The 25,128-nt window shown below is 42.0% G+C and overlaps 1 protein-coding gene across 1 annotated transcript in view; it reads right to left on the reverse strand.

The window, feature by feature from the left end:
• Positions 1–1,012: 1,012 nt before the first annotated feature.
• LOC115225385 (uncharacterized protein DDB_G0271670) overlaps positions 1,013–25,128 on the reverse strand; it is a 40,443-nt gene continuing 16,327 nt past the window's right edge. The window contains exons 3-5 of the mRNA XM_029796343.2: positions 11,808–11,873; positions 6,412–6,475; positions 1,013–3,280 (exon numbers count right to left, since the gene is read on the reverse strand). Coding sequence (XP_029652203.1) covers positions 1,652–3,280; positions 6,412–6,475; positions 11,808–11,873 — 1,759 coding nt within the window. The 3' untranslated portion in view covers positions 1,013–1,651. The remainder of the gene's footprint in view (positions 3,281–6,411; positions 6,476–11,807; positions 11,874–25,128) is intronic.

Here is a 25,128-nt window from a genome sequence, read left to right on the forward strand (position 1 = left end):
CCATTGGTTGTCAAGCGATGTTGGGGGGGACAAACACAGACACAAAAACATACACACACACACACACATATATATATATATATATTAGACAAGCTTCTTTCAGTTTCTGTCAACCAAATCCACTCACAAGGCTTTGGTCTGCCTGAGGCTATAGTAGAACACACTTGCTGAAGGTACCACGCAGTGGAACTGAACCCGCAACCATGTGGTTGGTAAGCAAGCTACTTACCACACAGTCACTCCTACGCCTATACATACATACATACATATATATATATACTCTTTACTCCTTTTACTCGTTTCAGTCATTTTGACTGCGGTCATGCTGGAGCACCGCCTTTAGTCGACCAAATTGACCCCAGGACTTATTCTTCGTAAGCCTAGTACTTATTCTATCAGTCTCTTTTTCCGAACCACTAAGTTACGGGGACCTAAACACATGGTGAGAATTTACAAAATAACAAAAGATGAAAATGGGTGTGTATGTATATTAATATACGTATATATGTGAGTGTGTATATATATATATATATATATATGTGCATACAGACCCCGCCTTAATATATATGTTTCTTTATTACCCACAAGGGGCTAAACACAGAGGGGACAAACAAATGAATTAAGTCGATTACATCGACCCCAGTGCGTAACTGGTACTTAATTTATCGACCCCGAAAGGATGAAAGGCAAAGTCGACCTCGGCGGAATTTGAACTCAGAACGTAACGGCAGACGAAATACGGCTACGCATTTCGCCCGCCGTGCTAACGTCTCTGCCAGCTCGCCGCCTTAGTACTTAATATATAGACCCCATCACAGAAATTGACAGCTACAGTATTTCATCGGCCCCTGCAGAAAGGATAAAAGGTAAGATAAATTCGACTTTGACAGGGCTGGAATTTGATTTCTAATATAGGAGCAAAGGAGGAAGGACCTGAGGGCTTTTAAATAGAAAAGGGACCCCAATTGATTATTGATTACACAGACCCCTAAAACTCCTTGTGGTAATTTTCCTTCGTTTTTAATTCATCAGTCAGTCGAATCTACAGATGGATAGGAATAAAGGGTCAAGTGATGTTGGTGGATCTGGGTTAAAATACAAAAGACAAACACACAAAGAGGGATGACATGAACTAAACACCACAAGGTATTTTCTCGGAGGCTTTACTGATTTATCAGTACAAATATTTGTGAAGGGTGAGGGTAAGATTTTAGTTTGATACAAGGGTGCTGGAATGGGATGGGAAACAAGTGAACTGAGAGCGTAACGGGGGAAGGGTTAGGGCCCCGAATCTTACCCCACTCCCGAAGGACAGGGGTAACAAAGATAGGTGGAGGAGGGGAGTGCCCGGGAGGAGATAAAATATATGCCCCGCCGTCATCGCCACTGCCACCTCCATGTGCTGAGCTCAGAAACCTCCCCTTCCAACCCAACCTTCTAACCCTGACCCCACCCCCACCAATAATCGATTCCCTACACTTTTGCACAGCCATCGACCTTGGCCAACACAACCACCACCATTACTAGGGTCTTCACATCATAATCATCATCCACCACCACCACCATCAAAATCATCCCCTATAACAATCATCATCATCATCATCATGGTCCTATTTGTTGTTACCTCCAACACCACCATCAAAACCATTAGCTACACTATCATCGCCACCACCACCATCGTTGACACCATCACTATCTCATCACCATCACTACCATCATTATCACCATCACCATCACCCGGACTGTCCGTCCTCCCTGTTCCGGAAGAACCCCTTCCCGGTTGTGCACTCCCGGACAGTAACGGTGACCTTGTTGGACGTGACGTCGGTGATGAACACTTGGTCAAGTAAGGGTTTGACATTGGGCGGTGGGCACCAGTAGGTCCTCCGCTCGGGGCCTGTCCCTCCTCCACCCACACCGCCCATCGTTGCGCCCCCGACCCCGCCGGCTCCGCCGCCGCTGCCAGGGCCGCTCTTGTTTTCGGTGTCTGTGCCGTACTCCAGCCCATCGTAGCTGCCGTCCCTCTCCCTCTCTCTGTCCCGATCGCGGTCCCTCTCTCGGTCCCGCGACACAAACGAGATCCGCTTGCCGGACTTCTCGGATCCGTGCCGACCGGATGAGGACATCGTGTCCTCGTGGCCGTCCTGCAGCTGACCGAGAACGGCCCGAGACTCCCCGCTGCCAACACCGCCACCGCCGCCCACGCCAGTGCACATGCCCCCACCGACACCCACACCGCCACCTGGGGCGTTGCTGCCGCCACCGCCGGTAGCACCACCTCCACTGCCCCCTCCACCACCGCCGCCATCTTTGCTACACTTGTGGTGGTGGTGGTGGTGGTGGTGATGGCGGTGGTGCTCCTTATGCTCTGCCCGTTCACCGCTGATGCTGTCGTCATGGCCGCGGACGCGGAGGTGGGGCTGGCAGCGGTCGTCGACGACGCGGATCCCGTCGACACCCCTGACGACGACCCCACGCCAACACCGGAGCCCTTGTCCTGCTTGCGCATCGTGTGGTGCGTTACGTTCCCCGTGGATTTTATGACTGATGAGGGCCGGTTGGAGGAGGAAGTCGAGGACAGAGACTTCGCGGAGGCATTTGACAAGGAAGAGGATGAGGTGGAGGTGGAAGAGGAGGTGACACCCAATGTGGTTCGGTTCTTTGGGGGTCTACCTGGGCCCCTCTTCACAGGAAGGTGGTGCACCTGAAGTGAGGAGCTGTGTGACCCACTTGGGTTCGCGTCCATTAACCCGCCACTTGATCTCTCACTGGTCTTACTGCTGCTGCGATGTGCCCCGCCACACGCCCCCCCTCCGCCACCAGATGTGTTGTTGCTATTACTACTATTACTGCTGCTGTTGTTGTTGTTGCTGCTGCCTGCAGTCATTTTGTCGTCGAGTCCCTTGTGGGACGATGGCCGCTCCCTGTCTCTCTCCCTCTCCCGCTCTCTCTCCCTCTCTCGGTCCCGGTCCTTGCGGCCGACGTCCGGAGGAGGCGGAGGGGGAGGCGGAGGAGGGGGCACAGCCGGCAGGCCTCTGTAGGTGTCGCGGGGCCGGTATTTGCCCGACGCCGCACCCTCGTTGCATGCACTGGTCGATGAGGACGAGGCCGAACCGGTCGAGGAAGTCGTGTTGTTGTTGTTGTTGTTGCTGCTGTTTGTGGTGGTGGTCGTGGTCGAGCCACACAGGCCCTGGTCGATGTGACTGACTGACTTCCGTCGGCAAGGAGGACTTTCCAGCTCCAGGTCCGAGCCATCTCCAGTGTCATCTGTTGCTGAATCCTACAAAGAAAAGGGAAAGATATAAGCTTTTGTTAGCATCAGAAGAATTTAGGGGTTATTCTACTTCACTTTTGTATCTGGTTTGCAAAGCACCTTATGTGAATTTGTGTTGGGAACAAATTTTGTTGTATCTGGGGAGAGTTTTACTGCTTTAAGGTAACACACTCAGCAATTTAATTTCCACACATTTATTTATTCCAGAAAACTTTGTCGTTGCTGTTTGTTTGTTTGTTGAGCGAAGCGGTCTTCGTCCCAGAGCTCGCAAGATCGCGCCTCTGTAGTGGGAGAAGTCCGGAACGTGGTCCTTTGCTATTCGTAAGACCCGCAGAAGAGAAAGCAGGTCAACCCCCGACACCGAGAGCATCGACAGATGGATGAATGCGCATCCAGGCTCAGCGGTTGCGTAGGAAGTCGGGGACAAGAAACAGGAAAAAAGAGTGAGAGAAAGTTGGAGCGAAAGAGTACAACAGGGATCGCTACCACCCCCTGCTGGAGCCTCGTGGAGCTTAAGGTGTTTTCGCTCAATAAACACACACAACGCCAGGTCTGGGAATTGAAACCGCGATCCTCCGACCGCGAGTCCGCTGCCCTAACCACTGGGCCATTGCACATCTACTGTTGTTGCTGTATCAATGGATTTTGACTCTAAATAAATGAGTGGAAATTCAACTGGTGAGTGTGTTATACTATGGCACTATGACTCTCCTCAGACACAACAAGAATTTTGAGGTTACAGGAAATTTTGCTGTAAATATTTTTGTCATACAAAAATAATTCACTGCAAGAAATTTCATTTGAAATGACCTCAACACATTTGTTTAATATTTGATGTTGAATAAACACTTGCTTACTTAATGTTTTTTTAATAACTTTTTATCATTCTGTTTATTTTCAAACATTTGAATAAAGGTGCCTAATTTAATGTTTTTATGTCTTTCGTCACTCTGTTTTATATTTTAAAATATTTGAATAAAGACTTGTTCGTTTAATGCTTTTATAAAACTTTTCATCATTCTTTTATTTTATAAAATTTGAATAAAGACTTGTCCGTTTAATGCATTTTTATAACTTTTTGTTATTGCTTTTTATATAATAAAATTTGAATAAAGACTTGCCTATTTAATGTTTTTATAAAACCATTCATCATTCTTTATTCTGTGAGTAAAGACTTGTTAGTTTTAATGCTTTTATAAAACCTAACCTTTTTAATTTAAAAATATTTGAATATTGACTTGTCTATTTAATACTTTTATAAAAAATTATTATCATTCTTTCCCTTTATTTTAAAAAGATGCTGATATAATTCACATTATCATTGTCCATGCAATGAATTTATCTCACAGCAAATTATCCTATACAGCAAAATTTCGTAAGGTAAATTCCCCAAACACATAACTTATAAACATTCAACGGATCATGAAATGACTGTTTCGTGACAGGGGATTTAGAAATAGATGTTAAAACTATTTAAAAAAAGTGTTTAAATATTAGTTTCACATTTTGGTATACATACATGCAAAAATGATAAAACAAGATGTATTAAAGTCTTTTTTTATGAATTCCATGTGCACTAATGGATTCCCACATGAGTATCCAGTAAAAGAATTCCTGCTGTATCATAGCACATGGTGTCTAATTCCTGAAGAGGACCTTTGAAAAGCACACTATAAGTTTTTTTACCCATACATACACAGATATATAAATACAGACACAAACATTTATATATACTCTTTTACTCGTTTCAGTCATTTGACTGTGGCCATGCTGGAGCACCGCCTTTGTAAGCCTAGTACTTATTCTATCGGTCTCTTTTGATGAACCGCTAAGTTACGGGGATGTAAACACACCACCATCGGTTGTCAAGCGATGTTGGGGGACAAACAGACACACAAACATATACACACACATACATCATCATCATCGTCATCGTTTAGCGTCCGCTTTCCATGCTAGCATGGGTTGGACGGTTCGACCGGGGTCTGGGAAGCCAGGAGGCTGCACCAGGCTCCAGTCTGATCTGGCAGTGTTTCTACAGCTGGATGCCCTTCCTAATGCCAACCACTCCGTGAGTGTAGTATACATACACACATATATATACATATATACAACAGGCTTCTTTCAGTTTCTGTCTACCAAATCCACTCACAAGGCTTTGGTCAGCCCGAGGCTATAGTAGAAGATACTTGCCCAAGGTTCCAGGCAGTGGGACTGAACCTGGAACCATGTGGTTGGTAAGCAAGCTACTTACCACACAGCCCCTCCTGCGCCTATTTTTATACATATATTTTGTGTAGGTAGTTATGGTAAATCCCAGCTGTTGTCTCTCTCTCTTTTCTTCCTTCATTAGGGTCATCTGTGCTGGTCCTAATTATTGTCTAAATATAAACAATTCATCCAAATGTAAAATTTGTATTATTTAATTTCTCTGTCTGAAGAATTTCTAACAGGGAATTCCTTACATGTCCACCTAACATATACAATTTTGTAACCCCTATTAGGGATCTTTACCTTTTGACCAACAGATTTTAAAAACAATTTTTTGTAACTAAACACTTTCAAACTTTAGACACTGGTAGAATATGTCATATAAAACATCTTTTACTCTTAGCGTTTTTGAGAAAAACTTATATTTACAAAGTTATATTTACAAAGTTATTTCATGTTAAAGTTGTCGTATTTTGGTAATTTCAACCAATCAATGATGTGTATTCAGCTGAATAAAATTACTGCCATTGTTTGTCACTGTTATTTATGACATCGTTTGTGCGTTTGTACTGGTTTTAGCTTTAAGGTTTTAGGGTTAGGGTTAGGGTTGTCATAAATAACAGTGACAAACAAAATATACACTGCTGATAGTTCTTGTTGACAAACAGTGGCAGTAATTTTATTCAGCTGAACACACGTCACTGATTGGTTGAAATTACTGAAATAGGACTACTTTAACATGAAATAACTTTGTAAATATGTTTTTCTTAAAAACGCTAACAGTAAAAGATGTTTTGTATGACACATTCTACTAGTGTTTGAAATTTGAAATTAGGGAGAATTTGACTGAGATGAAGCTGAAAGATGAAGACAGAAATAATAAAATAGAGAGGAGAGGAATGAGGGGAATGGGGGGGGATACTTACTTGTAGTTTTACTCGCTTGGGTCTTGGGCCTTTTTTGTGTGGGAGGACATCTTTGTCAGTCTGACTGTAATAGGGAAAAACAAGATATCTTTGGTTTAGTAAAGGACCACATACAAAAGAAATGAGAGAGGGAAAGAGAGCAGGAGAGAGAGAGAAAACAATAGGGAAAGAGAGAATAGAGAGAGAAAGGAAAAGTAGAGTTATTATATATATATATATATAGGGAATTGTATCAGACTGCCAAAAGAGAAGCTAGGAGACAGGTTTATTTAGCCAGAGGGGAAGCAGATAAGAAAAAATTTGCCAATGTTCTGCGCCGTGAGGACCAAAGACTGGAGGTGTTTCGTGTTGCAAGACAGTGTGTGAGAGAGAATCGTGATGTGGTAGGAGAGAAGTGTGTTCGCATGGAAGATGGTTCACTTGCGCTAAATGAGGATGCAAAGAGAGAGGTTTGGAGATGCCACTATGAAAGGTTGCTGAATGAAGAAAATGAATGGGATAAAGGGAGTCTGCCGAATGTTGACCCAACAGAGGGACCAGCTATCCGAGTTGATAGTTCTGTGGTAGCTAAGGCAATTAGAAGCATGAAGACAGGGAAAGCCCCAGGCCCATCAGGAATCACTGCAGAGATGCTCAAAATGTCTGGTAGTGTCGGCTATAGCCTAGTCACCCATATAGTAATCAGGTGATACACAAGGGGTCATACCCAATGACTGGTGTAGCAGTATAATAGTCAACTGCTACAAAGGTAAAGGTGATGCCCTAGATACAAATAACTACAGAGGTATCAAGCTGTTGGACCAGGTGATGAAGGTTACGGAGAGGGTCATAGCCCAACTAATTAGAGAGAGAGTTAGTTTAGATGAGATGCAGTTTGGGTTTGTGCCAGGGAAAAGTACTACTGATGCTATATTCCTGGTAAGGCAGCTGCAGGAGAAATACCTAGCCAAAGATAAGCCCCTGTACCTGGCTTTTGTTGACATGGAGAAAGCCTTCGACAGGGTCCCCCGATCCCTTATCTGGTGGGCAATGAGAAAACTAGGGATAGATGAATGGTTAGTGAGAGCTGTGCGGGCCATGTATAGGGACGCCGCTAGTAGGGTGAGGGTTGGAAATGAGTACAGTGAAGAATTCCGGGTAGAGGTAGGGGTCCACCAAGGCTCAGTACTCAGCCCCCTCCTATTTATCATAGTCCTCCAGGCAATAACGGAGGAATTCAAGACAGGATGCCCTTGGGAGCTCCTCTATGCTGATGACCTTGCTCTAATTGCTGAGTCGCTATCAGAACTGGAGGAGAAGTTTCAGGTGTGGAAACAAGGATTAGAATCGAAGGGCCTCAGAGTCAATCTAGCTAAAACCAAAGTCGTAATCAGTAGGAAGGTAGACAAATCACAAACACCTTCAGGTAGATGGCCCTGCTCGATCTGTAGAAAAGGTGTAGGTAGAAACTCTATAAGATGCACCAAGTGTAAGCTATGGACACATAAGAGATGCAGCAATGTCAAAGGAAGGCTAATTAGGAAGATGGTTTTTGTATGTGGCAGATGCTCAGGAACAATAAACACTGAAAATGCTCTGAGACCAACTTCCATCACTTTCCAGGGAGAAAAACTAGAAATAGTTGATAGTTTCCGTTACCTAGGTGACCAAGTCAGCAGCGGGGGCGGGTGTGCTGAAAGTGTAACTGCTAGAGTAAGAATAGCTTGGGCAAAGTTCAGAGAGCTCTTACCTCTGCTGGTGACAAAAGGCCTCTCGCACAGAGTGAAAGGCGGACTGTATGATGCGTGTGTACGAACAGCCATGCTACATGGCAGTGAAACATGGGCCGTGACTGCTGAGGATATGCGTAAGCTCGCTAGAAATGAAGCCAGTATGCTCCGATGGATGTGTAATGCCGGTACTCACACTCGGCAGAGTGTAAGTACCTTGAGAGAAAAGCTGGACCTAAGAAGCATCAGTTGTGGTGTGCAAGAGAGACGTTTGCGCTGGTATGGTCATGTGGCGAGAATGGATGAAGATAGTTGTGTGAAAAAGTGCCACACCCTAGCGGTTGAGGGAACCTGTGGAAGAGGCAGACCCAGGAAAACCTGGGACGAGGTGGTGAAGCACGACCTTCGAACTTTAGGTCTCACTGAGGAAATGACTAGAGACCGAGACCTCTGGAAGTGTGCTGTGCGCGAGAAGACCCGGCAGGACAAGTGAGTCCACAACCCGTGGCCTTCTACATGGGATGGAGCCAGCCTACGTATGCATACCTTCCCTTCTTGGGACACAAAACTCTACTTGTGAAGACGTGTTGAGGCAAGTGAGGATCAGAATCGAAATCGATCAATGGAAATTGCGGATGTGCTACCAGTGCCGGTGGCATGTCGAAACTCTGCTTGTGAAGACCCATTGAGGCAAGTGAGGATCAGAATCGAAATCGATCAATGGAAATCGATCAATGGAAATTGCAGATGTGTTACCAGTGCCGGTGGCATGTAAGAGAACTTTCCGTTTCGCGACCGTTGCCAGCACCGCCCCGTTTCGTGTCCGTTGCCAGCCTCGCCTGGCCCTCGTGCCGGTGGCACATAAAAAGCACCATCCGTTCGTGGCCGTTTGCCAGCTCTGTCTGGCACCAGTGCGGGTGGCACGTAAAAAGCACCCACTACACTCACGGAGTGGTTGGCGTTAGGAAGGGCATCCAGCCGTAGAAACACTGCCAGATTTGACTGGGCCTGATGAAGCCTTCTGGCTTCACAGACCCCGGTAGAACCGTCCAACCCATGCTAGCATGGAAAACGGACGCTAAATGATGATGATGATGATATATATATATATATAGATATATATATATATAATTAATAATATCAGGGTAATAAAGATTTTAGAAATCTTTACTACCAGTGTCCTAGCATATTAAAAAATTAGTCAATAGACTATATATTATTCATATAAAATACAGTTTACGTTTAAACACATTAAGGTTTCCATCATAGGAATGCTTTACGCTAGAAAGAACAGCTGAAGTCCAAACCACTAATTATTGATAAATTCTCAAAGGGAATGAAAAATAAAAACATTTACCATCTATCTCCTGGACCATGGTTTCTGACTTATTTTACCAAATAAAATAATTTACTAGGCGAAATCTTCTGGATTGGCCTCGCGTTTATATGTTTAATCTAGGCGTCCCTGTTGAAGAAGACTTCGCCTAGCAAATTATTTTATTTGCTAAAATAAGTCAGAAATCATGGTCCAGGAAAGAGATGGTAAATGTTTTTAATTTTCATTCCCTTTGGACTTCAGCTGTTCTTTCTAGCGTAAAGGATTCCTATGATGAAAACCTCTTAATGTGTTTAAATGTACATTGTATTATATATATATATATATATATATACATCATTGTCCATGCTGGCATGGGTTAGACAGTTTGATCAGCAAGCTGAGGGGCTGCACCAGACTCCAATCTGATTTGGTATGGTTTCCTACGGCTAGATGCCCTTCCTAATGCCAACCACTCTGAGAGTGTAATGGGAGCCAGTTGCGTGACGCCAGTATCTGCCACGATTATGATTTTACTTGGTTTGATGGGTCTTCTTCTCAAGCACAGCATATTGCCAAAGGTCTCAGTCATTTGTCATTGACTCCGTGAGGCCCAATGTTTAAAGGGTGCTTTTTATGTGCCACCAGCACAAGTGTCAGAGTGTGACACCAGCAATGGCCACGTCTTCTAAACCACGGCACTTTGCCAAAGGCCTTGGTTCATTGTCTCCGTAAGATCATGCTTCACCACATACATAATAGTATGTAGGATGTGCTTTTTTTATTTCTAAATGTGTAGCAGGAATCTTTAGTAATAAAAACCCGGGGTCACTATATCTGATGTAAAAAAAAATATACAATTCCAATTCATTTGACTTTTAGCAACGTCATCAAAAAAGTCTGACCATTCAAAACTTTATGTGGAACCGGATCTAACCACAGTTTCATCTTTGATAACAAGGCATGGGTGTGTGGTAAGAAGCTTGCTTCCCAAGTACATGGTTCTGGTTTGTGTGTGTGAGTGTTTCAGCATTTAGACAATGCAACAGAGACTTTAAAAAGTGACTTTTACTTTGAAAAGAAGGGGAGGAGAAAAAGTTTTTGGGAGAGAGAGAGTGAGAAATATATATATATATATATATATATATATATACATATATATATATACATAGATAGATAAATAGATAGATAGATAGATAGATAGGTAGTGTGGTCATCATAGTAACAAACAAGGTTTAATTAAAAACATGGAAATTTTAAGTAGAAGTCTATCAACACAACGTAGCTTAAAAAAAAAGGCTTTCACTATATAACAATACAGAGTTATTATTTTGGGTGTGTATGTGTATGTGTGTGTGTGTGTGTGTGTGTGTGTGTGTATTTCTGCATGCCTTTCAACATACAGACAACACAACAGACAGGCGTGTTCAAAAGTTTGAAAGATCTTGTTTTAAAAATTAAAATTACTATGCCCAAATACAATTCAATTCAAATATATACAATGTATATATTTGGGCATTTAATATAAAAATTCAAATTTTCAAAACTACGTTCCAAAATTTTGGGCATGACTGTAAACGTTAAAAAAACAACTTTCACTACAATGACAAGTTGTTGTTGAGAGAAAGTGAGAGAGAGAATAAAAATTTGTTTGAAGAAACCAAAAACATGTTGTTGTTGAGCAAATCAATGTGATCGTTGTAGTAGGCTTCAGTTGAAGGGGCTGTTTCATCTTGACTGGGTCATTACTCGGCAGCATGGTGACAGTTACAGACTAGTCTATATATATATAGGTATGGTAGCCTTCAACTAACACTATCTTTTCCGAGACCCTTCGGCACAAGTTGACCAAAATTGAGAGTATGATAGAAGAAGGTTTGCTCTTTCTTCCATAGAAGATAAAATTCAAATTGGACCATATTAACACCAAAAATTATTTACATCAAAAAGGTGCTTTTTTTTTTCTATGAAAATCCCTATTTTTATGATTTTTTTACTGCTGTGTCACCATTTTTCGGTGTATTTCAACCAGAAAAATGTTCACTTAAAGAGAATAACAAGCTACATGATGCAAAATATTTACTTTTCAAAAATTCCAATTCTAAAGGGTCGAAACAAACCCGAGCAACACCAGGTGATACTACTAGTAAATATTATAGAACCCAGTTTATTGATTTGCCTATAGAGCTAAGACAGCCTTGGTAGCAATACTGATAATAGGATAGTCATGGTGATGGTGGTGGTGGTAGCGATTACAGTGCTTGTAGCAGTATTAGTAGTAATATATGTGGTGATGAGTGTCATGTTAGTGATGATAATAGTGCTTGCAGTAGTAGTAGTAGTAGTTGTTGTAGACAAAGTGTTTACATTACCTGCTTTTAAATGCTTCTATTAATCGCAAATCCAATATATTTTCTTCTGGTTCCCAGGTGTTATATCTGAAATAGTAATAACAGCAATGATAATAATAGTACTCAATAGACACCAAAAACATTGCAATTGACATAGACACAGAAATCAGGGAATCAGACCACAATCACCCACAGAAATATTTAGGGATAGACAAAACAGCTAAAATACAAGACAAAAATGAAAGAGAAAATTATGAGACAGTATTACAGAAGAGTTAGATTAATATAAAACACTGAACTCAATGCTTAAAACAAAAGAATAGGGATAAACACACTAGCTGTACCAATCATAGATTAGTTTCAACATAATAAACTGGAAGATCAGTGAATTGAGAAACCTAGATAGAAAAACCAGTTATTAACAGCATAGCGAAGTCCCTAGCTCAAAGCAGACACAGACAGAATATATCTACCCAGCCCAGGATAGAGAACTACTATAAAATAACAAGAGTTGGACTAGAAAGGTGCTTAGAAACAAAAAGTATAAGACTACTATATGAAAAAAAAAAAAAAGAAAACACTTTTCTCCAGATACAAGGAAGTGACAAAATACAAAACCCTTATCTCAGATGACAAAATACAAAACACTTATCTCAGATGACAACATAGCAGAAATGGTCAGAGACAAAAAAAAGCAAACAAAAACACAACTACAAAACATAATAAAGAAGAAATGAAGAAAAAAATCACTCAATGACAGAATGATAGAAGAAGGCTTGCTCTTCCTTCCGCAGAAGAAAAAATTAAAATCGGACCATGTTAACACCAAAAATTATTTACATCAAAAAGGTGTTTTTCTTTTCTATGAAAATCCCTATTTTTACAATTTTTTGACTGCTGTGTCATCATTTTTCTGTGTATTTCAACCAGAAAAATGTTCACAAAGTTTTACAGAGAAGAAGTGAGCCTAAGTAAAAACTAAAAATGGCTCAAAAACTCTGGACTAAAAGCAGAAATGAAAGGACAGAAATGAAACTTGCTACACAAGTCCAATGCCTGTCTACAAAGAACTATAAAAGCAAAATAATGATAACAGGCCCTAACACCAAATGCAGAATGGACAACCAGCACAATGAGACAGTTGCCACATCTTCTCTGGCTGTCCAGTCCTTGCCAAATTTTAGTATATATACAAGCATGATTAAGTAGTTATATTCAATGGAAAATATGCCAACATTACAACATTAAAACTGACATGAAATGGTATAAACATGTACCAAACAAGGTACATGACAAGGACCAGGCCACAATCATCTGGGATATGTCTGTTCAAAGAAAAGCTAATCACTCAGACATTATAATCAAGGATTGGAAAACAAACACCTACTTAGTGATGGACATTGCAGTCTCTTCTGGCAAAAATGTTGCCCAAAAAGAAGTGAAGTTGTCACAGATCTCAGAGATCTCAAAATTGAAGTATTCAAGATGTGGAGCATGAAGGTGAAAACAATACCAGTAATAATCAGAGCATTGGGTATGATAAAAAAAAACATAAAAATGTAGAAACATTACTTGGCCCCTCCACACTACACACTATCCCTAAAATAGTCCAGCTAAGAGGACAAAAGCTGAAGAATGTTTCTGGAAGACTACAAGCATCACCCAGGAAATTAGGAGAAAATTCATCAGTTTGTGCATAAGGATCATTAGGGGACAATCAACGACATTACTGATGTTGCTGGTATGTCATATGGGTTCATGCAGGCAACCCTAGCATCTGGATTCTTCACAATGACAATGCACTCTATCACCAAGTTCTCTTCACTCGTGTTTCTCACCAAAAGCAACATGGTATCACTTCTGCACCCACCCTATTTACCAGATTTAGCACCCACTGGTTTCCATCTCTTCCCCAAGATGAAAATGCCGATCAAAGGTCACTGTTGTAACACTTGTCGAGATCCAGAGCAAATCGCAGAAGATCCTTGACTCGCTTATGGAAAACAACTTCCAGGCCGGATTCCAAAAGTAGCAGAAACACAAGGACTGGAGTATTGTTGCACAAGGTGACTATTTCGAAGGAAGTGATGTTAAAACTTAGGTAAATAAGTTATTTTTTAATAAACATAACTAGTTTGGGAACCTTTTGATACCACCACACCATTGTCACCGTTCAATGTCTATTCAGCTGGCAAAAATGAGTTTTACCTGTATCTCAAAGGGCCAGGTCTTGTCACACTCTGTGTCATGCTGAATCTCCCTGAAAACTACATTAAGGGTATACCTATTTCTTTACTACTCACAAGGGGCTAAACATAGAGGGGACAAACAAGGACAGACAAACGGATTAAGTCGATTATATCGACCCCAGTGCGTAACTGGTACTTATTTAATCGACCCCGAAAGGATGAAAGGCAAAGTCGACCTCAGCGGAATTTGAACTCAGAACATAACGGCAGACGAAATACCGCTAAGCATTTCGCCCAGTGTTCTAACGATTCTGCCAACTCTGTGGAGTACTCAGCTACTTGTACACTAATTTCACAAGCAGGCTGTTCCATTGATCGGATCAACTGTAACCCTTGTTGTAATCCATGGAGTGCCAGAATCTTGTCTACCACATGAGCTCTTTCACCAAAGCCACCAGACGAATAAAGCCTGCCCGTTCTTACTGCCCAAACGAAGGAAGTGGAGCAATCTTCACAGTGGACTCAGCTGACAATCAAATCCATACCACACGACAGCTGGTGTTCATCATAACTTCACAAGTCAGCAATGATCACACACTGGATGAGAGCATTCAGGAGAGTTTCATTACTCTGATCACAATACTGATAATAATTTCAAATTTTGGCACAGGGCCAGCAACTGCTGGGGATGGGAGGGTAAGGCAATTACACCAACCCCAGTGCTCATCTGGTACTTAATTTATCGATCCCCAAAAGATGAAAGGCAAAGTGAACCCCAGTGGGATTTGAACTCAGAACGTAAGGACAGATGAAATATCGCTAAGCATTTCGACCGGCATGTGTTGCTTACTTTGAAACAGGGGAAAAGAGCAGATGTTAGGGGCAGAGAACTGCCAAACGGAGAGCAAATGGGAGACCTGGATGATGGTGGGTACAAGTATTCTGGGGGTCCTGAAGCTGGACAATATCTTGCATACGGAAATGGAAGACAGGGTCACCACAGCATATTTGAAGAGCCTTAAACTTCTCTTGAAGTCAAAACTAAATACAAGGAACCTTGTGTCTGCCATCAACATAGAGGCTGTTGCTATAGTCTGCTGTAGTGCACCCATTCTGAAATGGACGTGAGCAGGGATTGACCGTCTCGGTCACACTACCAGAAAGACGATGACAATACATGATGCCCTCCACCCTAATGTGAATGTACACAGGCTGTACAAGAAGAGGCATGAAGGTTGACATGGTCTGAAAATCATGCAAGAGTGAGATTGCAACAAGAGTGAAAGCAGAAGCATGACAGAGCACATGGTAAACAGCAAAGAAGAGCTGCTCCAGTTTGTGGCTAATGCAGGAGGATTTACCAACAATGGAGTTGAGAGTGCTGATGAATTCTGATCACAAATAGTCAACAAGAAAGGAGGAACACTACTCCACATGGAAGTACATGGAGAGTTTCATTGTGAAATTGACAAAAGACCAGGAGGTATCATGGGGGTGTCCAATAATAATAATAACAAGAGCAAAAAGCTCCGCCAAGGTAACACCAACGTCTCTCAATGATTAGCCAGAGATGATTTTTAAAATGAGAATATCTGAAATAAATTTGACTGCTCTCACAAATGAGAATACTAAAAATGAACCTAACTGCTCTCAAAAGTTAAGTAAAAAAAAACAGGAAAAATAATCCAGAATCCTTGTCTGGTATCAGATTTATCCCAAAATCTAATCAGTTTGTGCCAGTCATGAGGCCAAATATTCCTGAAAGTTTCATCCAAATCCATCCAGTGGTTCTTGAGATATCTTGTTCATGGATAAACAAACAAATACAACTGAAAACAATACCTCCATCTTCGCTAAGGCGGAGGTAATAATAATCCTTTCTACTATAGACACAAGGCCTGAAGTCTTGTAGGAGTGGACTAGTCGATTGCAATGACCTCAGGGTTTGTTAACCCCAACAGGATGAAAGACAAAATGAATTTCAACTCAGAACATAAAGATGAACGAAATACTGCTAAGCATTTTGCCTGGCATGCGAGCAATTCTGGCAAATTACTGCCTTATTTTTTTAAATGACATTACAAATGTCGCAAGGTATTTCTCCAAATAATAATAATAATAATGATGATTTGTTTTACTAGCTTTATGAGTCAGAGTTCAGATTCTGCTGAGGTTGACTTCGCCTTTCATCCTTTCAGGGCTGCTAAAAAAAGTACCAGTTGAACACTGGGGTCAATGTAAACAACCAGCTCTATTCCCTCAAGATTATTATTTATCATTATTATTATTATTATTATTACTATTATTATTGAGTGAGAGAGCAGTGCAAGCCATCAAAGTGACACTGGGGTAAAACATACGAAGCCCAGTATACACATGACTACCCGTCTGATAAGGGTACACCAGGCACTTGCATCACAACCATATGTGCGTGACATGGTGATCTCATATCAAGATAAACAGCACATGACCTTGCAGGTGGGGCCCAGTTAGAATTTCCTTCAGGTCGAGTAACCCATCCCGCTCAAAAGGTCCCTGAATAAGAGTTGTTTAAGGATGATGAACAAACCACCCATGTTTCCAAAGGTGAATTATTCAAACCCCAAAGAATCCCTCTCAACACATGGCTATGATACTCCCTCACTACTTCTGCTCATGATCGTCAACCACTAAGGGACATGGTCAACTTGTTACGGTCAAACAACTGACAAGCAAATCTGTGGTATTGAGCAGAATATTTGCTGTAGCCCATCTTTTTATACCAAGACAAAACAATGTACATGATAACACTTCCAATCACTTAAGATCAGAAGCCACGAGAGGCCACTGCCTGGTACTGTATCAGGGCATTTATTATCATTATTATTATTATTATTATTAGACAAGGTGGTGAATTGTTAGCATGTTGGATGAAATGCTTACCAGTATTTCACCCGTCACTATATTCAGGGTTCAAATTCTGCAGAGGTCGACTTTACCTGTCATCCTTTTGGGGTTGATAAATTAAGTACCAGTTGAGTACAGGGGTTGATGTAAACAACTATCCCCCTCCCTCAAATATCAAGCCTATAATAGAAAGGATTATTATTATTATTAGATGCTGGTCACTAAACTTTGCTTGCGAAGACCTGTTGTGGCAAGTGAAATCAAAATCAAAATCAATTCGATGACTGGCATCTGTGCTAGCGGGGTGCAAAGAGCACCATACGAGTGTGATCGTTGACAGAGAGGCTATTCGAGTATGATTGTTACCAGCATCACCTTACTGGCACTTATGCCTGTGCTAGTAGGGTGCCAAGAACACCATCCGAGCGTGATCGTTGCCAGAGCAGCCAACTGGCTTCCGTACCCGTGGCACGTAAAAAAGGGCACCATTCGAGCGTGATCGTTACCAACGTCGCTTCACTGGCACATGTGTCGGTGGCACGTGTAAAAAAGATTCGAGCGAGGTCATTGCCAGTACTGCCTGACTGGCCCCCATGCCAGTGGCACGTAAAAAGCACCCACTACACTCATGGAGTGGTTGGCGTTAGGAAGGGCATCCAGCTGTAGAAACTCTGCCAGATCAAGACTGGAGCCTGGTACAGCCATCTGGTTCGCCAGCCCTCAGTCAAAACAGTCCAACCCATGCTAGCAGGGAAAACGGACGTTAAATGATGATGATGATGATGATGATGTACAATATTGTGTTGTAGATTGAAGATATTTTGTATACCAGGGATTTGTACTCTGAGTCAAGTCACAATAAGGGCCTCAGAAAGAAATTACTTCATGCAGTACCATGTAAAGCAACACACCAAGATTGTAGAGTATTTCTAAGTGTCTAGATGTTTCTTCAGGTTGGGTGGTACAGAGCCCAATGCTCCGATATTTTTATTAGCATGATGGGCAAAATGTTTAATGGTCTTTCATCTGTCTTTATTTTCTGAGTTTAAATTCTGCCGAGGTCAACTTTGCATTCTATCCTTTCAGGGTTGATGAAATAAGTACCAGTTACGTACTGGGGTTGATAGAATCGACTATCCGCCACCCCGAAATTTTGGGCCTTGCGCCTTTAGTAGAACGGATTATTATTATAACTATCATAATTATTACGGTGGTGAGCTGGTAGAATTGTTGGCATGCTGGGCGAAATGCTTAGCGGTATTTCGTCTGTCTTTACATTCTGAGTTCAAATTCTGCCGAGGTTGACTTTACCTTTCATCCTTTCGGGGTCGATAAATTAAGTACCCGTGAAACAATGGGGTCCGATGTAATCGACTCGTCCCCTTCCCCCCAGATTTCAAGCCTTGTGTCTTTGTAAGCTGGCAAAATTGTTAGCACGCCGAGCCAAATGTTTAGCGGCATTTTGTCTGTCTTCACATTCTGAGTTCAAATTCCGCCGAGGTTGACTTTGCCTTTCATCTTTTCGGGGTCAATTAAATAAGTACCAGTTACGCACTGGGGTCGATATAATCGACTTAATCCCTTTGTCTGTCCTTGTTTGTCTTCTCTATGTTTAGCCCGGTGTGGGTAGTAAAGAAATAGAAATAGGCATTACGGCTATCCTTACGTTCTGAGTTCAAATTCCGCCGAGGTTGACTTTGCCTTTCATCTTTTCGGGGTCGTTAAATTAAGTACCTATTTCTTTATAACCCACAAGGGGCCAAACACAGAGGGGACAAACATGGACAGACATAGGTATTAAGTCGATTACATCGACCCCAGTGCGTAACTGGTACTTAATTTATCGACCCCGAAAGGATGAAGGGCAAAGTCGACCTCGGCGGAATTTGATCTCACAACGTAACGGCAGCCGAAATACCGCTAAGCATTTCGCCCGACGTGCTAACGATTCTGCCAGCTCGAAACAGTAGGGTCGATGTAATTGACTTAACACCCCACCATCACCACCATTTCAGGCCTTGAGCCTTTAGCAGAAAGGTTTATTATTAAAGGATAAAAGAGAGGAAAAGAAAGAATGAGATGAAGAAGGAGAAGAATGGCAGAATAAGAATAAAAGAGATGAAGGAGAAGAATGAGCAGAAAGTGGAGAAAAGAGGAAGAAGAAAAAGGAACAGGAAAAAAAAACACGAAACACAGGAAAACAGAAGAAGGAAACCTAAACAAGGTGAAAGAAGGAAAAAGGTGGAGATGGGGAATGGCGGACATGTTGGAAAAATATGTCGACATGAAAGAAGACGGAAACGGGAAGAGGCTGGTTAAGAAGCGCGGACGGATGGTGGACATAAAGTCGGGGTAGCATCGGGGTAGATAGAACGACTCTAAACTGAACCCCCATTTAGTAGCCGGTTGTCATTTTCGGTCCCCCATTTAAAAACCGTAGAACCTAGTCGTAAAACATGAATGTATGTATACACACACACACACACATATATATATATATGTATATACAGACACACACACATGCTTGTGTCTGTACGTGCGTATATAGATGTGTGTGTGTGTGCTTCATCCATTTATTTTGATGTATGCCTGACTACATGCATTCATACACACACAAATACACATACAGTGTGGGCCAGAAGTCAAGCTCCAAAACAATTGGCATTTTATTTATATTATTATCATTCATTTTGTTCACCGTGTGCAGGGACGGGTGTATTTATTCATTATTTTACTCCTTTTATTCAGTTTTAGAAGAATAGAAGCACATCCTTTGACGATTCTAGAGCAATCATACATTAAATGAGGTTTGATCTTGGTGCATGACTTTTGGCCCGGCCTTGTGAGTTTGTATAACGTATATAAAATATACGTTGTACAATTATACAAACGCACACACGAATACGGACAAACAGCAACCAAACTGCTCTCAAATCACACTCAAAGCTTCTTACAGAAGCAGGACGACACACGGCAATGTACGCCTAGGTACCAAATTACAGTATAGCCTTGGATCGTAGCTCTGTCCCATCAAAGTTGACCTGGGGCTAAACAACATCAATAATATATACATGTTTATACATCCCATCATATTGTAGACGAGCGATATATACACCCTACACCTCTAAACGCAGCAGTCCCATCTCACGTTTTTCTACACAGTTGTTTAACCCATGGTCAGGTCTGATCCAACAGATAATGCAGTCCTAGGAACACTATGTCAGATTAAATGATGTGATGGTCACGGTTGAAACATCTTTGATCATAAAGTCTACTGGATTAGAGCCTTCATCCAAGCAAGCCTATGATCAAAGATGTTCCAACCGTGACCATCTGATCTTTTTTCTGACAGATTATACCGCCTAATATGCCCTTTTTTAAAAAGACACCAGCCTGTGATTCGTCTTACAAAATCAACACATTGAATGATGTAGTCTTAGATATACTGTGTCAAAAAGTGAGAACAGAAGGTGGCAAATTGGCAGAGTTGTTAGAACACCTTGTAGTATTTGTTCCAACCCTCTATGCTCTGAGTTCAAATCCCACCGGAGCCAACTTTGCATTCTGGGTAGCTGAGGATGGTGGCTTGCAGGGGCATGTTTTTGCAGACCAAGCTGTGATGACACTGACCCCGTGTTATCACAGATCAATCCATGATAAGCTTAACGTGATTCACAATTGAGCATACCATGTTACCCTGGATCAGTGACAAATGGGTAACGCATTCATCTAACTCAGCGGTTCTCAACCGAGGTTCATATAAGATTTTGGAAGTGTCCATGCAAGCGAAACACTAAATTGGGGACCTACAGTAGTATATTAAGGGTCCATGTACCACTGAATCCTCTCCTTGACTGCACTATTTTCACGGATTCCCATGACTCTCTATCACCATCCAATTCCATTATTATGGATTTGAATTGGGAGTTTGAGTCATAATGGATCTTTCATAAGCTGATCCCACAACCATGGATGCCATCCCTATAGATACATGGCAGTTACTCTTTTGATAAAGCTTGGTGATCCTCACCGTTGATCTTTCAGGATTCCCCTGCTCAGCATCAATTTAAAAAGCACTGTTGGCCCAGTTGAGCTCCTCTGCAACTTCTTCACCATGCTGCGGTCCCATGACTTTGCTGTATCCCTGGAAGGATGGCTGAATGGGTGCTATACCTTGCCAAAGGGCAGCCCATATCTATGCAGAGCACAGTCATCGCTCCATGAGGTATTTTCAAAATACTCACATACTGGCTCCTACACCAAATCTGTTATTTGGTGCAGACACAGCTGTGAGGTTAAGAAAGTTCCTCTGTAAACCATGTGGCTTTGGGTTCAGTCTCAGTGAGTGGCACCTTGAACAATTGTCTTCTACTATAGCTCTAGGTTGACCAAAAGCTTGTGAGTGGATTTGGTAGACTGAAATCAAAAAGAAGCTTCCCATATGCGTGTATGTGTGTGTGCTTCATGCCTTTGAAGCCATTTGGTTTGAAGAACAGTTAAGGGTTAGCATTAAGGGGAGTGGTTCTCAGCTGGGGTCCATATGGCCCTTGAGGGCCCCTATAAGATTTAGTTGTTAAAATTTAAAAATAAAATAAATGCGCCCTTTTAAAGCCTAGCCAGGCTCATGGGCCCGGTTTCCATGGCGTATGTGTTCCCCAGCTGGATGGGACGCCAGTCCATCACAGCATTACTCATTTTTGCCAGCTGAGTGGACTGGAGCAACGTGAAATGAAGTGTTTTACTCAAGAACACAACGTGTCGTCTGGGCCGGGAATCGAAACTACAATCATGATGCTGACACCCTAACCACTAAGCCACGCGCCTCCACAGTTGTTAAAATTTATCCACAATAAACTGGTTATACTTCTACAATACACAAAACATTTTAACAAATTTTTAATACAATTTCTAAAATATTTAATTATAAAAATATCATAGAGGTCCTTAAGTAAGAAAATGGTTGAGAACCACTGAGGAAGGACATTCAGTTGTAAAACAATGCCTCAGAAACATGTTCATCTAACTCGGTGATTCTCAATGGGGTCCATATAAGATTTAGATGGGATCCACACAAGCAAATTACTAAATTAGGGACCTGCAGTAGTATACTAAGGGTCCATGAATACATACTCATATGAGAAAATCACTCAACATAGTTTGGTTGTTATCATTTTCTTAAGGTCTGTGGGTACGAATTTTGTATACCAATATTGTTGGTAAAGAAAAAGTCAAGATTAAATGCAAGGTATACATAATCGAGTTTTAAAATGACTGAAATAACAAGTAATTAAAAAAAGGGACATTTTATGTGAAACAACCTAATACATAAGGTAGAGGGTAAAGTACTCCTTTGGTCATCAGTGACCATGGGGTTGCACCCAGAAAGTTACCCTCCGAGGCACAAGTTCGGGCAAGGTTGTTTGTGGAAGACCAGCAGTCGCCCATGCATACTGGCCGACCCTCTCCATGCCACGAGTGTTATCCAAGGGAATGGCAAAGGGGCCGATACAACTTGGCACCAGTGACATCGCAACTACAGCTGAGTGGACTGGAATAATGTGAAATAAAGTGTCTTGATCAAGAGCATAACATACAACCTGGTCTGGGAATCAAACTCACTACCTCACGATCATAAGCTTGATGCTCTAACCACTGAGCCCAAATAATAATCAAAGGGGTCCATAGGTAAAAAAATAGTTGAAAAACACTGATCTAACCCATGCTAGCATGGAAAAACAGACGTAAGAACAAAGAAAGATATATGTTGCTTATAGAGTTAAATTAGACATCATTGCTTAACGTCCACTTTCCATGCTAGCATGGGTTGGATGGTTTGACTGGGGTCTGGGAAGCCAGGAGGCTGCACCAGGCTCCAATCTGATCTGGCAGAGTTTCTACAGCTGGATGCCCTTCCTAACGCCAATCACTCTGAGAGTGTAGTGGGTGCTTTTTACGTGCCACCGGCACGAGGGCCAGTCAGGCGATACTGGCAACAGCTATGCTCAAATGGTGCTTTTTGTGTGCCACCTGCACAGGAGCCAGTCCGGTGGCACTGGCAATGACCTCACTCAAATGTTTTTTCATGCCAGTAAGGTGATGCAGGTAACGATCATGCTCGAATGGTGCTTTTTACGTGCCACCAGCACACCATAAGTAACTGATATGGATCACCGGGTTACTTTTTAACATATTTAAGTATTGGCTTAAAGATTATAGCTATGTTGCTGTGACTTTCTTTATATCACACTGTGTAATATAACTTTTGTTTTTGGGTAGCAACTGTTATTTCTCTTTAGTATGAAAAATGGCTTCAAACTTCCTTCAAACTTTACTTGTGTTGTGATATTTATTCAAACTCCCAAGGAATCCCTCTTAACATATGGTTATGATGCTCTCCCACTTCTCTTGACCATGATCAAAGATGTAGATATTGTTAGCCACTAAGGGACATACTCAAGTGGTTAAGGTCAAGCAGCTGACAAGTAAATCAGTGCGGGGGTTGCAGAAGCCGAAATACCATTATAGCAAATATTCTGTTCAATACCACCAAATTAGGTTGTTGTCTTTGGTCAGTAAGTGTTATTTCCTATTTGCTTCTATCTAGAAATCAAAAAAAAAAAAAAACTATTCTTCCCTTCAAAGTATTTCAAATGGCCAGCCTTGTCACACTCTGTGTCACGCTGAATCTCCTTGAGAACTATGTTAAGGGTACACGTGTCTGTAGAGTGCTCAGCCACTTGCATGTTAATTTCACAAGCAAGCTGTTCCGTTGATTGTATCATCAGAACTGACGGAGTACTCTTACCTAGTGGGTGGCCCAATTAGAGCCAATTTTAGCAGATTGGACTGCAATGATACCAATAAATAACAAGCTGGAAAGAAAGTACTGACCATCACGCTACACCATGTACAAATGACCAGGAGTATACAATATTTGTGAGAGTATAGAAACAGAGTGCATGTCCAGACTGTCAGGTCAATAGTGAAGTCTGTCTTGGATGCTATTGGTAACATGGAATCGAAAACACCTTGTTGCTTAGTCAGGTTGCCAGTGACTAAACTGGCACCCACACTTGGCTTACCTAGCAAGGAGGATTGCTAGAAACCCAGTAGGACTAAACACAAATTATATACATAGGTACAGGAGTGGCTGTGTGGTAAGTAGCTTCCTTACCAACCACATGGTTTCGGGTTCATTCCCACTTTGTGGCACCTTGGGCAAGTGTCTTCTACAAATTCACTCACAAGGATTCGGTCAGCCCAAGGCTATAATAGAGGACACTTGACCAAGATCTTCAAGCTTTTATCTTTTACTTGTTTCAATCATTAGACTGCAGCCATGCTGGGGCACCACCCTGTTCATTCTGTCCAACCCATGCAAAAGTGTTAAAATGGTAATGCATGCATGCAACACACAAAACATGCATGCATGCGTATGTATGTATCCATACATACATACATACATACATGTAGCCACAAGGGGCTAAACAGGGACAGACACACAAATTAAGTCGATTATATCGACCGCAGTGCGTAACTGGTACTTAATTTATCGACCCCGAAAGGATGAAAGGCAAAGTCGACCTCGGCAGAATTTGAACTCAGAACGTAACGGCAGACGAAATACTGCTAAGCATTTCGCCTGGTGTGCTAACGTTTCTGCGACCATGTCTCTCCAGAGAGACAAAAGAACTAGCTTGCTTACCAACCACATGGTTCCAGGTTTAGTCCCACTGCGTGGCATCTTGGGCAAGTGTCTTCTGCTATAGCTTCGAACCGACCAAAGCCTTGTGAGTGGATTTGGTAGACGGAAACTGAAAGAAGCCTGTCGTATATATGGATGCATGTGTCTGTGTTTGTCCACCCCCACCAACATCGCTTGACAACTGATGCTGGTGTGTTTACGTCCCTGTAACTTAGCGGTTCGGCAAAAGAGACCTATAGAATAAGTACTGGGCTTTCAAAGAATAAGTCCCGGGGTCAATTTGCTTGACTAAAGGCGGTGCTCCAGCATGGCAGCAGCCAAATGACTGAAACAAGTAAAAGAATAAAAGAGCTTCTACATGAAAATGACAATCAATGACGTTTTGAAGTGTTTGAGGGAGGATATCTGGTGAAAGGAACCGGATCTCTGGGGTGCGAAGAATGGGATTCTTCACGATGAAAATGCCCCGTCACTGAGCCCTTCTCACTCGTGGGTTTCTCACCAAAAACACCATGGTATCACTTTTGCACCTGTTTTATTCACCAGATTTAGCACCTGTGGA

Source organism: Octopus sinensis, linkage group LG27 (genome assembly GCF_006345805.1).
Source record: "Octopus sinensis linkage group LG27, ASM634580v1, whole genome shotgun sequence".
In the NCBI taxonomy this organism is placed as follows: domain Eukaryota; kingdom Metazoa; phylum Mollusca; class Cephalopoda; order Octopoda; family Octopodidae; genus Octopus; species Octopus sinensis.